General features: G+C 38.7%; 1 protein-coding gene across 7 annotated transcripts in view; it reads left to right on the plus strand.

Annotated features, from left to right (window-relative positions):
* Positions 1 to 12,130, plus strand: part of nalcn (sodium leak channel, non-selective) — a 66,280-nt gene that overhangs the window by 26,646 nt on the left and 27,504 nt on the right. For all 7 annotated transcript variants that reach the window (XM_042221821.1, XM_042221818.1, XM_042221824.1 and 4 more), the window contains 5 exons: positions 2,496 to 2,627; positions 3,777 to 3,944; positions 8,666 to 8,857; positions 10,197 to 10,334; positions 10,831 to 10,905. In XM_042221821.1, coding sequence (XP_042077755.1) covers positions 2,496 to 2,627; positions 3,777 to 3,944; positions 8,666 to 8,857; positions 10,197 to 10,334; positions 10,831 to 10,905 — 705 coding nt within the window. The remainder of the gene's footprint in view (positions 1 to 2,495; positions 2,628 to 3,776; positions 3,945 to 8,665; positions 8,858 to 10,196; positions 10,335 to 10,830; positions 10,906 to 12,130) is intronic.

Consider the following 12,130-nt stretch of genomic DNA (forward strand, 5'->3'; position numbering starts at 1 on the left):
ACAGATACTTCTTTGTCACAAAAAACATTCATGAAGTTTGGTTCTTTAATGACTTTATTATGGGTTAACAGAAAAAAGTGATCACATTTGCTGGGTCAAAAATATACATACAGCAACATGAATTAGCAATTTTGGTGACTTAGAAAGTTGTCAGTGAACTGAGCTTCATAGCATGGCCTCTTAACTTCTTGTGAGTGATTATGAGTGACTACAGTTGGTGACTTCTCTTAGGCCAATTAAATAGGGCTCATTGGATACAAACGCCCACAAACGCTACAATGGGAAAGTCAAAGTAGCTCAGCATGGATCTGAAAAAGAGAATTTTTGACTTGAACAAGTCAGGAAAGTCACTTGGGGCCATTTCAAAGCAGCTGCATGTCCCAAGAGCAACAGTGCAAACAATTGTTTGTAAGTATAACGTGCATGGCACTGTTTCATCACTGCCAAGATCAGGAAGAAAACGCAAGCTATCACCTGCTGCTGAGAGAAAATTGGTCAGGAGGGTGAAGAGTCAACCAAGAATCACCAAAAAGCAGATCTGCCAAGAATTAGAAGCTGCTGAAACACAGGTGTCATTGTCCACAGTCAAACGTGTTTTGCATCTCCATGGACTGAGAGGCTGCCGTGCAAGAAGGAAGCCCTTGCTCCAAAAGCGGCACCTTAAGGCTCAACTGAAGTTTGCTGCTGATTACATGGACAAAGATAAGACCTTCTGGAGGAAAGTTCTGTGGTCAGACGAAACAAAAATCGAGCTTTTTGGCCACAATGCCCAGCAATATGTTTGGAGGAGAAAAGATGAGGCCTTCAACCCCAAGAACACCGTGCCTACAATCAACCATGGTGGTGGGAGTATTATGCTGTGGGGCTGTTTTGCTGCCAATGGAACTGGTGCTTAACAGAGAGTAAATGGGATAATGAAGAAGGAGGATTACCTTCACATTCTTCAACATAACCTAAAATCATCAGCACGAAGGTTGGGTCTTGGGCGCAGTTGGGTGTTCCAACAGGACAATGACCCCAAACACACATCAAAAGTGGTAAAGGAATGGCTAAATAAGGCTAGAATAAGGGTTTTAGAATGGCCTTCCCAAAGTCCTGACTTAAACCCCATTGAAAATGTGGACAATGCTGAAGAAACAAGTCCATGTCAGAAAGCCATCAAATTTGACTGAACTGCACCAATTCTGTCAAGAGGAGTGGTCAAAGATTCAACCAGAAGCTTGTGGATGGCTACCAAAAGCGCCTAATTGAAGTGAAAATGGCTAAGGGACATGTAACCAAATATTAGCACTGCTGTATGTATATTTTTGACCCAGCAGATGTGATCACTTTTTTCTGTTAACCCATAATAAAGTCATTAAAGAACCAAACTTCATGAATGTTTTTTGTGACAAAGAAGTATCTGTTCCAATCACTCTATCAGAGAAAAATCAGAGTTTTAGAAATAACGGGACACTCGGTAGAGCCATTATATTCTATTCTTTACAAGTGTATGTAAACTTTTGACCACAACTGTAGGTGCGACCAGCCATCTGCTGCAACCGGTCGCAGCAGATGACCCCGCCCCTCCCTCAGCCTGGTTCTGCCGGAGGTTTCTTCCTGTTAAAAGGGAGTTTTTCCTTCCCACTGTCGCCAAAGTGCTTGCTCATAGGGGGTCATATGATTGTTGGGTTTTTCTCTGTATCTATTATTGTGCGATCTACTGTACAATATAAAGCGCCTTGAGGCGACTTTTGTTGTGATTTGGCGCTATATAAATAAATAGAATTGAATTGAATTGAATTGAAATTGAATTGAATTATTATTTCACACAAAGCCATGTAGATTTGGATAGCTTTTTTCCCCTTGAGAAATGAAATCATTACTTCAATATTACACAAAGATAACTTATGCTGGTTATCTTTGTGTAATATTAAATTTTATTTGATGATCAGAAACATTTAAGTGTGACAAACTTGTAAAAGAAAAAAACAAAACAAAACAAGAAACCAGGAAGGGGGCCACACTTTCACAGCACTATATCTCCTTTAGTGTGTGTGTTCTATCAAACCCTTTGTTTTTTTACTGCAGTTGGAGCTATATCCAGCTGTTTAAATTGAAAGTATATTTTTGTGTTATCTTTTGTCTGTGCTTGTTCATTAAAATCTCAGATAAACACAAACTCTAGCTGAGCAAGTCACAATTGCAGATCTCTTATCGAACACCATGCAATACATTTTTTGTTTTCTCAGTCAAAGCAAGTGGGGTTTTTCTGTGGTGTTTTTGTTTCCACTGACAGAGATTGTCCAAATTATCAATCAATCTGTCAAAGTCTGAACAGATTGGACTGACACAGTCAACTACTGTCCAACATGCTGAATTGAGGGAAGCGTTCCAGACTAACTCGCTGCCAGCTAATGGTCTAAATACTAATTGTCTCCTGTGTCTATTTGAGTAAAAGAAAACAAAAGCATTCCTGCTATTCTACTTCAATTACCTTTCTGCTTTTCACACAGCAAATGATGCGGTCATCTGTGTTCCACATGTTCATCTTAAGCATGGTTGCCGTGGATGTCATCGTTGCTGCTAGCAACTATTATAAAGGCGAGAATTACCGCAGACACTATGACGAGTTTTACCTGGCAGAGGTGAGATTTATTTATCTGTCTGTCTGTCTGTCTGTCTATCTATCTATCTATCTATCTATCTATCTGTCTGTCTATCTATCTATCTGTCTGTCTGTCTGTCTGTCTATCTATCTGTCTATCTATCTATCTATCTATCCATCTATCTGTCTATCTATCTATCTATGAATGCAAATCTATGACAACTTTTATTATTAATTTTAAATAAACGCAGAGTATTCTGTTTTAAGATTAAACAGCTTTAAGGTAATTCTTGTTTTTTTGTTTTTTTAATTTCATCATTTTAGAATATACACAAGTGTGATACTGTGTGTCCTTCAGGTTGGTTTGATGTCATCTGTATGCAGGTGACATCACACCAGCAATGACGATAAGGATTGTGCCCACTATCCCAGTCACTTCACACCTCACTCTCTTATACAGCTGGATGGAGGAGATAAGAAAAGGGAAAACCCACACAAAATATTGCCTTCTGTCTCCTTCCCTTCCTATCATGCAGACACCCATCTGCAGATTTGTTCTAATCTGTGTGAAGGATTTGAAGGGTATATAGGAACGAGGCATTCGGTTTAGAGAAATGCATGTTTTACAGAATGTCTCAGATCCTTTGCATGGTAGTCCAGTGTTTTACTATTGCTGTCAGCTCAACTAGAAGATACAGATTTAAAATAAAAAAGAAGAAAAAAAAAACATATTCTGCTGTTAAAGGATCTGGATACTAAAGTGACCTGTCTGTAGTCCTGGTCTGTCATCCTCTGAAAGCATGAAGAGAAACACACACAAAAATATTTTTGCTTAAAAAAAAAGCACAACAATCAGCCTCCTTTTGTTTCAAATACTTTTTGAAACAGGCAAAGTACTGATGTAATATAGTGGTAAACATCTCACTGTCCTACATTTTTTGAGCTGTCTATGTTTCTGTTGGATGTTTTTGGTTGGACACATCCTCTCTACTTCTTAGTAATAGGATTGTATTATTTTAGACAATTTCATCATCAATATTTCTTTTTATATTAGAAAATTGTTATATATCAGCATGCTTTGCGACAGTGCATTGTAGCCATAAATAGAAGTTCATCCACAGAATATTATAGTATATGCCCTCCTGAAAGATGTCAAATGCAAAAAGGGATTTTCCCCCTTCTGTCCTAGGTTGCATTTACTGTGCTGTTTGACCTAGAAGCTCTTCTGAAGATCTGGTGTCTAGGCTTCACTGGCTACATCAGCTCCTCTTTGCACAAGTTTGAATCTCTGCTGGTGGTGGGAACCACTCTGCACATCTACCCTGACCTCTACCATTCCCAGTTTACCTACTTTCAGGTATAGTTGCACAACTACATGCATAAACATTTTCATGTATTTTGATTGAGAAAGCATGATTCCGTACACATTTATCAGTCCCATGAAGAACAGATGCTGTGAATCGTTTTGTAACTTTCCCGTGATCATGCAAATAAACCATATCACTAGTCTCTGTTCTTCCATACATTTAAAGTTATTTCATGTTTTGCTGTGACAATAATGATTCCAAATATATCAGGAGAGTGTCTTTATCGATTCTGGGATTGGAGGAGCCCTCAAACATCACATGTCGGGTTTACGCTCCGCAACATTTTTTGGACTCTACTTAAAAAAATGTTGTTGGTGTGAAAAATGTTAATAATATCAGAATACAAAAACGTGCAGAAGAGTTCAACTCTATATGTAATTGCAAATAGAACAAAGACACAGTATCAGATGTTTAAACTGAGAACATGCTTATTTTAAATTGAAGCCAGGAAAAATGTTTTAAAAGAAGTGGGGGCAACAACAGACAGGAGAAGAAATCTGCACCGAGGGCCAGGGCTGAAAGCTAATCCTAAATGGCCGTCTCGAGGATCTTTGGGCCCTTGGGCTGCATTGCATTAAAAACAGACGTGTAATCGCTGCACAGGCTGAGGAACCACTGTTAATGTTGTTTCTGTACCCACAATATGTTAAAACTCTTCTGTGTAAAGAAAAAAAAACATATACAAACAAAAGATCCCAAAATGGCAAGTAATTGGTTTCCTCAGTATCCCATTGCTTTTGGAGTGCTGCTAAAAGAGTATGTGATGCAACACAGTAGCAAACAGGCCCATGTCCCAGGCTTTTTTAGTCAAATAAAAAAGAAATGTCCATTTCATCATCTGATTTGTTGTCATCAAATAAAAGTAGGTTTTTAAGTGATTTTCAAAACATTGCCTTTTACTTAAGTCTTAAGACGGAAACATTTAAAGTTAATCCAAAGCCAGTTCAAAGTATATCTTTAATCAGTCTGAGGATCTGAGGGGAACACGCAAAGAGGTAAAATTACAATTTACAGTTGTGATCTGACTGGACCCCTGAATCCATGAATCCATCCACACAATCTGCAACTAGATCCATATATATTTGGACACAACTTTGATTTTTTTACCTGTTTACTGAAACATATTCCAATTATAGTTATATAATGGACATGGACATAATGTGTAGACTTTCAGCTTTCATTTAATGGTATCCACATTCAAATTGGGTGAAGGGTTTAAGGGTTTCAGCTCCTTAACATGTGCCACCCTCTTTTTAAAGAGACCAAAAGTAATTGGATGATGACTCAAAGGCTGTTTCATGGGCAGTGTAGGCACTTACTTTGTTATGTCATTGTCAATGAAGCAGTCAAAAGGCCTACAGTTGATTTGAGGTGTGGTGCTTGCATTTGGAAGATTTTTCTGTGAACAGACAACATGTGGTCAAGGAACTCTCCATAAAGGTGAAACAATCCATCCTTTAACTGCAAAAACAGAAAAAAAACCCATTCTAGGAGTGGTACATCCTGATAAAGAAAGAAAGCACTGGTGAACTCGGCATCACAAAAAGACCTGAACGTCCCAGGACGAAACCTAGGAGTTTATTAAAGCAAAGAAGTGGAATATTCTTGAATGGCCAAGTTAATCACCTGATATTAACTGACGCGAGCATGCATTTTTCACTTGTTGAAGACTAAACTTCGGACAGAAAGGCCCACAAACAAACAGCAACTGAAAGCCGCTGCAGTAAAGGCCTGGCAGAGCATTAAAAAGGTAGGAAACCGAGCCTCTGGTGATGACCATGAGTTTGAGACTTCAGGCTGTCATTGCCAGCAAAGAGTTTTCAACCAAGTATTAGAAATGAACATTTTATTTTCAGTTATTTAATTTGGCCAATTAATTCTGAGCCCCTGAAATGAAGGGATTGTATTAAAAAGTTCATCACATTTTTATTCTTTCTTTTTGTTCAGTCCACTGAATAAAAGGTGAAAGTCTGCACTTTAACTCGTCTGAGTTGTTTCATTTAAAATTCATTGTGGTAATTTAAAGATGCCTAAACATATTTTGGGACCTAAATGTATTTTCTGATGACTAAAATTTCTTTACCCCAGAACCTTGTTGGGTTCGAATCCACCACTTGGCTGGTGCCTTTCTGTGTGGAGTTGGCATGTTCTATCCGTGCTTGTGTGGGTTCTCTCCGGGTACTTGGGCTTCCTCCCACAGTCCAAAGACATTCAGTTAGTAGGATAAGGTTAATTGGTGATTCGAAATTGCCCATAGGTGTGAAAGTGAGTGTGAATGGTTGGCTGTCTCTTTGTGTTAGCCCTGCAACAGACTGGCGACCTGTCCAGGTTGTACCCTGGATAAAATGAGTTTAGTATTAAGTTTTTATGTTCCTTATTTCTCAGTATTGTGTAGATATCTGATGTTTTCAGGGATATTTTCAGTGAAAAGTTACATTCTGGTTATTTATTGGTATTTTGTAGGGATCGGTTATGTGACTTTTGCATATGAGCCAAACAGCTGGGATGTTATTCTGTTGATAGAAGCAACAGTGTATTATGCCTTTGGCCTCACTTTTGTAGAGTTGTAGTGCTCCATGCTTTTTTTTTTTCTCTACAAATTCTGTGTTGTCCTTGAATGCTTGTGTGGGTGTGATCTTACATCCTCCAAAATGGTTTGCACATTTTTTTTTCTTTTTTGCATTCCAGTGTTCAGGCCAGAAAAACAAATGGCCCATGAGGGAAGGTGCCTTGTTGCTCTAACAAAGCCTTTAAGTATTGTATCGGACCAAATTTGAACCGATTGACCTTGATCTAGTAACTATGACAGAGCTCTAAGGATGATCTAACAGGAAGAGGCTTCTCGATGGGTTTTTAATGAGCCTTGACCAAACAATCTGCCCGCTGACTCTCTCACAATAGCTGCCATTCCCACATGTGCAAGGCTTTCAATTCGAGACCTGGAAATATAGAGATTAGCTGTGGCTGAACAGTTGAAAGCTACAGTTCACTTGATATTTGCTACACTGTTATATGAGTTTTTCCAAAATGAACATTGTATTTATTTTAATTCTGTTAAGTGTGATTGAATTTATGTGTATGGAAAAAATGCTGTCAGTGGTTGTACACAATGTTTTCACCATTTTTTTCTAATGCAATTACTTCATCCTTTTAACTAATAAGTAATTTTTTTTAGAGAATCTTTAATTTAAGTGCATTGATTCTGCCTCACTCATTGATCACTCTTACTTTTCATCTTTTTCCAAGCAGGTTGCACTTTAAGAAGATGACATTTTTTTCATGAGTAATTCATTTAAATTTTCTGGGCTCAAATCAGGTCACTAGAAGAAACTAGCCAAAGCAGTTTTTGTATTCTCTTTTTTATCTAGCTCTGTCTAACGGAGCATTTGAAAAGCTTCATTCTTTAGGTTCCTGCTTATTGTAAAACTTTGACACACACACACACACACACACACACACACACACACACACACACACACACACACACACAAACATGCACAAAGGTCCATTCAGACAAAACAGCCCATATAAATAGGCCAGAAGAATGGACACTTCCCATCTGTGTGCGTTATTAATTTATTTATTGAGAAAGGCAGGAAGCGGTATAATTGTTCAGTGTTTCTTGTAAGAGTCCACTGCTCAAATTAAGATCATTGGTATTTATTATTATTATTAATATGGCTTTAAATGCTTACTTGGGTAGCTTTGATATCTTTGACAGTGACAGTATGGCACATCACACAGTTTAGTTTCGTGTTAAGAATTGCATTGGCTTGCATGAAGCTGAATTCAGAAGCTCAAGCACCAACCCAGCTGGAAAATGATTCTCTGGGTGTCATTTATTGTTAATTATCAGTGTCAGATACACTTTATTATTTGGCATACAAGAACAAGGTTTTGATTAAGTCAACATCATCTTGTCGCCAGACCAAGCTGCTTTTTTGCTAATGTCACGTCTGGTTTTAAGGAATGGAGATTTGTTTCAGTCTGAATTTGATGGCAATACCTCAATGTACCTAATATGAATTCTGAGAATAAAAACAAGACAGCAGCAGCTTTGTTGTTTGAAGAAGCGCGGAGGGGGGGGACTTTTGCTGGTAATTGCCTTGTATCCTCTGTGGATTTACCCTTGTTTGCTTTGTCCTTAGCCTCAAATTATTAATTTATTTTAAAATAGACAGTTGCTATCATGGTATGTGAAGAGTGGAACATACTTTGTATCACTTCTGCTGTGAGTGTTATTACGGTCTTTATTTTTATTTTTTACTCGAGGCTTCCTTTTAGAACAGTATCCTATGTTTGTCTTTTTTATTTTGTTGTATATCTAGGATATAGGGGAGAGCTGTTTATTTGGCCTAGTATGGGATTCTGAAGAAAAGCCTGTGGTCGAAGGCTTTGCAGAGAGGAGCTCGATCAATAGCTACTCTCTGATCCAAGCCTGACAAAGATGCATTACCTTTTGGAATTGTTGTCACCACAGGCAATTTAGGGACTAATCCCACTGACAGACCACAGTATCACCTCACTGTTACCACTGCATCAAGTTGAATGCTCTCACTTTTAAAATCAATATGTAATCCATGTGCTGCTATGTTTGCTTTTTATAACCATGATATGTATTTTAAATTCTCCCTAAAACCTAAATTATAAACTTTATAAGGGGGGCACAGAAAGCAACCTGATGGTAATGATGTCTTTTTCTTTCCCTTAGGTGCTACGTGTGGTGCGCTTGATTAAGATTTCCCCAGCTCTGGAAGACTTTGTCTATAAGATATTCGGACCAGGTAAAAAATTAGGCAGCCTGGTGGTGTTCACAGCCAGCCTTCTCATCGTAATGTCTGCTATCAGCTTGCAAATGTTCTGCTTTGTGGAGGAGCTGGACCGTTTCACCACCTTCCCCAGGGTAAGCAACCTTGAAGCTTATGTATATTTATAGAGCCAAGATTGTCTTGTCTGTGGGTTTGTGGTCATTCTTAATTCCTTAGACATCTTCAGTAACCATGATTTATTTGAAGAGACTGTTTAGTAGGCTGCCATCAAGAGTTAAAATTCAGTTTTTCTTTTGTCAGCTTTGTCTCAGCATAATATTCTTAAGTTCTTAAGAAATTAAGAAAAAGCAGTGCTGCTTGCATTTCCATTGCACTGCCAGGCAGCCTCTCTATTGTGTGTGCTACACTCTGCAACCTTTTCAAAATTGCCCAAGGTTGTGTTTTAATAACATACATCTTGTATCCAGAAGAGGGGACCTGTGGGGTGGAAAGGAATAGTTTCTTCTCAGGCAAACATGCAGTGCAATTTAAATTGAACTATTCGGGTACATAAACTACACCAAAAGGATTTTTTTTTTTTTTATGAGCAGCACCAATAAGGAGATCTCATGCATCCAGTGGGGAGGCCCTGCAGATGCTGATAATGGGTAGCATGACAGGTCGACAGATGTGGCATCTCCTTTGATTTTTAAGTGCTCGCAAGCTTCTCTCTCTCATTAGCGACGTCTTTCCATCTCCTATTTTTTCCTTCTCTCCTTTCCAACGTTTCTCTGATCCTAGGCACAGCGGGATATGAAGGGCTGCTCATGAACAGATGCCACTTGTTTGCTGTGTTTCCCCTTCTCTCTCTTACTTTCCCTCTTCTGTTTCACACACTCACATAGATGCATCCAGTCACGTCATACTTAATCATGTTTGGCTGTCTTCCCTATGGGCAGACCTGTTGTTGGGTTTTGTCTTTATGTGCAGTGACTGGGACATTGTAGCAGGTGGGAGGGGCAGAGGCGGTTGGGGTGGGCGGGGGTGTGGGGCCAGCTGGGTGCGTGCTGTCTGAAGGAGAAAGGGTAAGAAGAAAGTGCAGGCGTGCCATTTGACTCCAGGGGCTGTCGTGTCGCAGCTGGCTGTTCCCTACACCTTCATCTGACCTCTCTCAAGTGCATGAGAGGGCAGGAGACCAGAGGAGAGGGGAAAAAAGGAAAAAGCTGTCTCCTCGCTTTTTTTCTGCATTGCTTATGTTTGGAAATCTTAGTCACACGGTTGTAAAAGATGGTCAGAAGGGGATATGTGCATTAGCTGTGTGATTTGCTCACCAGTGAAAGGGAATCTTTCAAATGCCAAATGTCTTTCTCGGTTTGATTTCCTTCCTTTTTGCTTTTGTCTTTCTTTCCCGCTCTGGGCTGCTTTCACTTTAGTTGGCTTCTCTGGCCTTCAGTCTCGCTCACTTGCTTTTACCCTGTGCTTCCCTCCCTTCAGGCATTCATGTCCATGTTCCAGATTCTAACACAGGAGGGCTGGATAGATGTCATGGACCAGACGCTGGTGGCTGTAGGTCATATGTGGGCTCCAGTTGTAGCCATTTACTTCATCCTCTACCATCTGTTTGCCACCCTGGTGAGGAAGAAATGATGCTGCATGAAATGTAAAGTTAATTAAATAGACTGTTGGAATTGTGTTTTAGTACATTGTAAATTGACAATAGAAATCTATATTAAACTCTGTATTCTGTGTTTTTCTCTGTTAAAAACTAGTTAGAAGTTTAAAGTGACAAAAGGATACATGGATTTCTTTCTTTATATTTTCAATTAGAGCCATGCCCCTTCATTGTTCTCTCAACTGGCACATCTAATCACAGTTAATCAGACTTGCAGGCGTAAGAAGTGCTGACATTTCAGTGTTTGGCCTTCTGATACGGGGAGCCATCAGCCAGCACAGACGCTCTCTAGATGACTCACAGCTCACTCTAGACAGATAGGATGTCTCCCGTGAGAAAACGAGCAACAAATACAATTACTGAGCGGACTCCATACTTGAAAACATCTTATTATTACTTTAATGATATTAATGACACAGGAAATGTTCAATGGCACTTTGTCTTATTGCATTTTAGATTCTGCTCAGTCTTTTTGTGGCTGTTATTTTGGACAATCTGGAGTTGGATGAAGACTTGAAGAAGCTCAAACAGGTAAGAAGTTTATATCATATACAGAGGCTCGCTAGTTATGGTAATGGAAATGCTGACTGTTCAAATGAATACTTACCTCATTCCATCTCATAAGCCAAGTTCAGTGTCTGATTTTATTTATTTATTTTTTAAATATAGGATGTACTAGCCATTCTTCAAATGTTTAGATATTAATATTGCCTCATTAAGAACACAAGCCTTGCTGGCAACTATTAAAATCTTTGAAATTCAAGCTAAAAACAAGCTAAACCATCCATGGGTTTTGCAAATAATGTGAATAAAGCTGGTGTCATGACAATGCCTCGCTAAGCTTGTGTGATTTGCCTTGGCGGTCTCGTATTTACTATGGCAATGTACTGTATTGTATATCAGTGAATCGCCAACAGCTTTGTGAGGGGTATTTTCAGATTTTATGTGTTGCAGTGTTGTAGTGGAGCTACGGGATGCTGTTTTTTATACTGGCTTATTTGCAAAGCTGTCGAGTCATCTATAGTTTCCACCTTCTCTTGTTAATCTTATTTCTGCTTATTTATTCTTCTGCTGCCATTAGATCCTTTTACAAAGGAGTACAAAATTGTTATACTGATTGGGGCAGTCGGCTGATTCTTTTACCATTTTGTTTTTTGAGTATGTTTAGCACTGTTGCATAAAAAGGCTCTTTTTATGCAAGTTTTTCCTGTTTTTCAAAAATGAGGTGCCACTGGTTTTCTTTTGAAAGCTCTTTTGCTATATTATTGGATGCAGTATATAGGTAGGGTGACTAACAGTCCTCTTTTTTTGCACTTGTTGACTTGTAAAAGCCTATATGACATGTTTTATTTCACCATTCATTAACCGCACAGAGAAGACATTGTTTACATATGTTAAAGTTTTCTTTAAGCAAACAATATTATTAAAGTTCTTCACGACTGAGCCAAGTGTCCTCTCTTTTGGAAATCAAAATATGGTCACCCTCATATAGGGTAACATGAAAAAAACATTGTGTAACATTGTTCACACGCCACACTTTAACAACAGATTCTAACCTCTGCAATAGCAGTAGTTCAAAAAGTAAAAAATGGAAAACAAATGAAACAAAAACGAAATGTCACAAATTGGACTAAACAATGAAATGAATTCTACACATGTATTATATCCACTACACATGTACTATATCCACTACACATGTACTATATCCACTACACATGTACTATATCCACTACACATGTACTATATCCACTACACA

Source organism: Haplochromis burtoni, unplaced genomic scaffold (genome assembly GCF_018398535.1).
Source record: "Haplochromis burtoni strain Fernald_Lab_line unplaced genomic scaffold, NCSU_Asbu1 Contig_75, whole genome shotgun sequence".
Classification (NCBI taxonomy): domain Eukaryota; kingdom Metazoa; phylum Chordata; class Actinopteri; order Cichliformes; family Cichlidae; genus Haplochromis; species Haplochromis burtoni.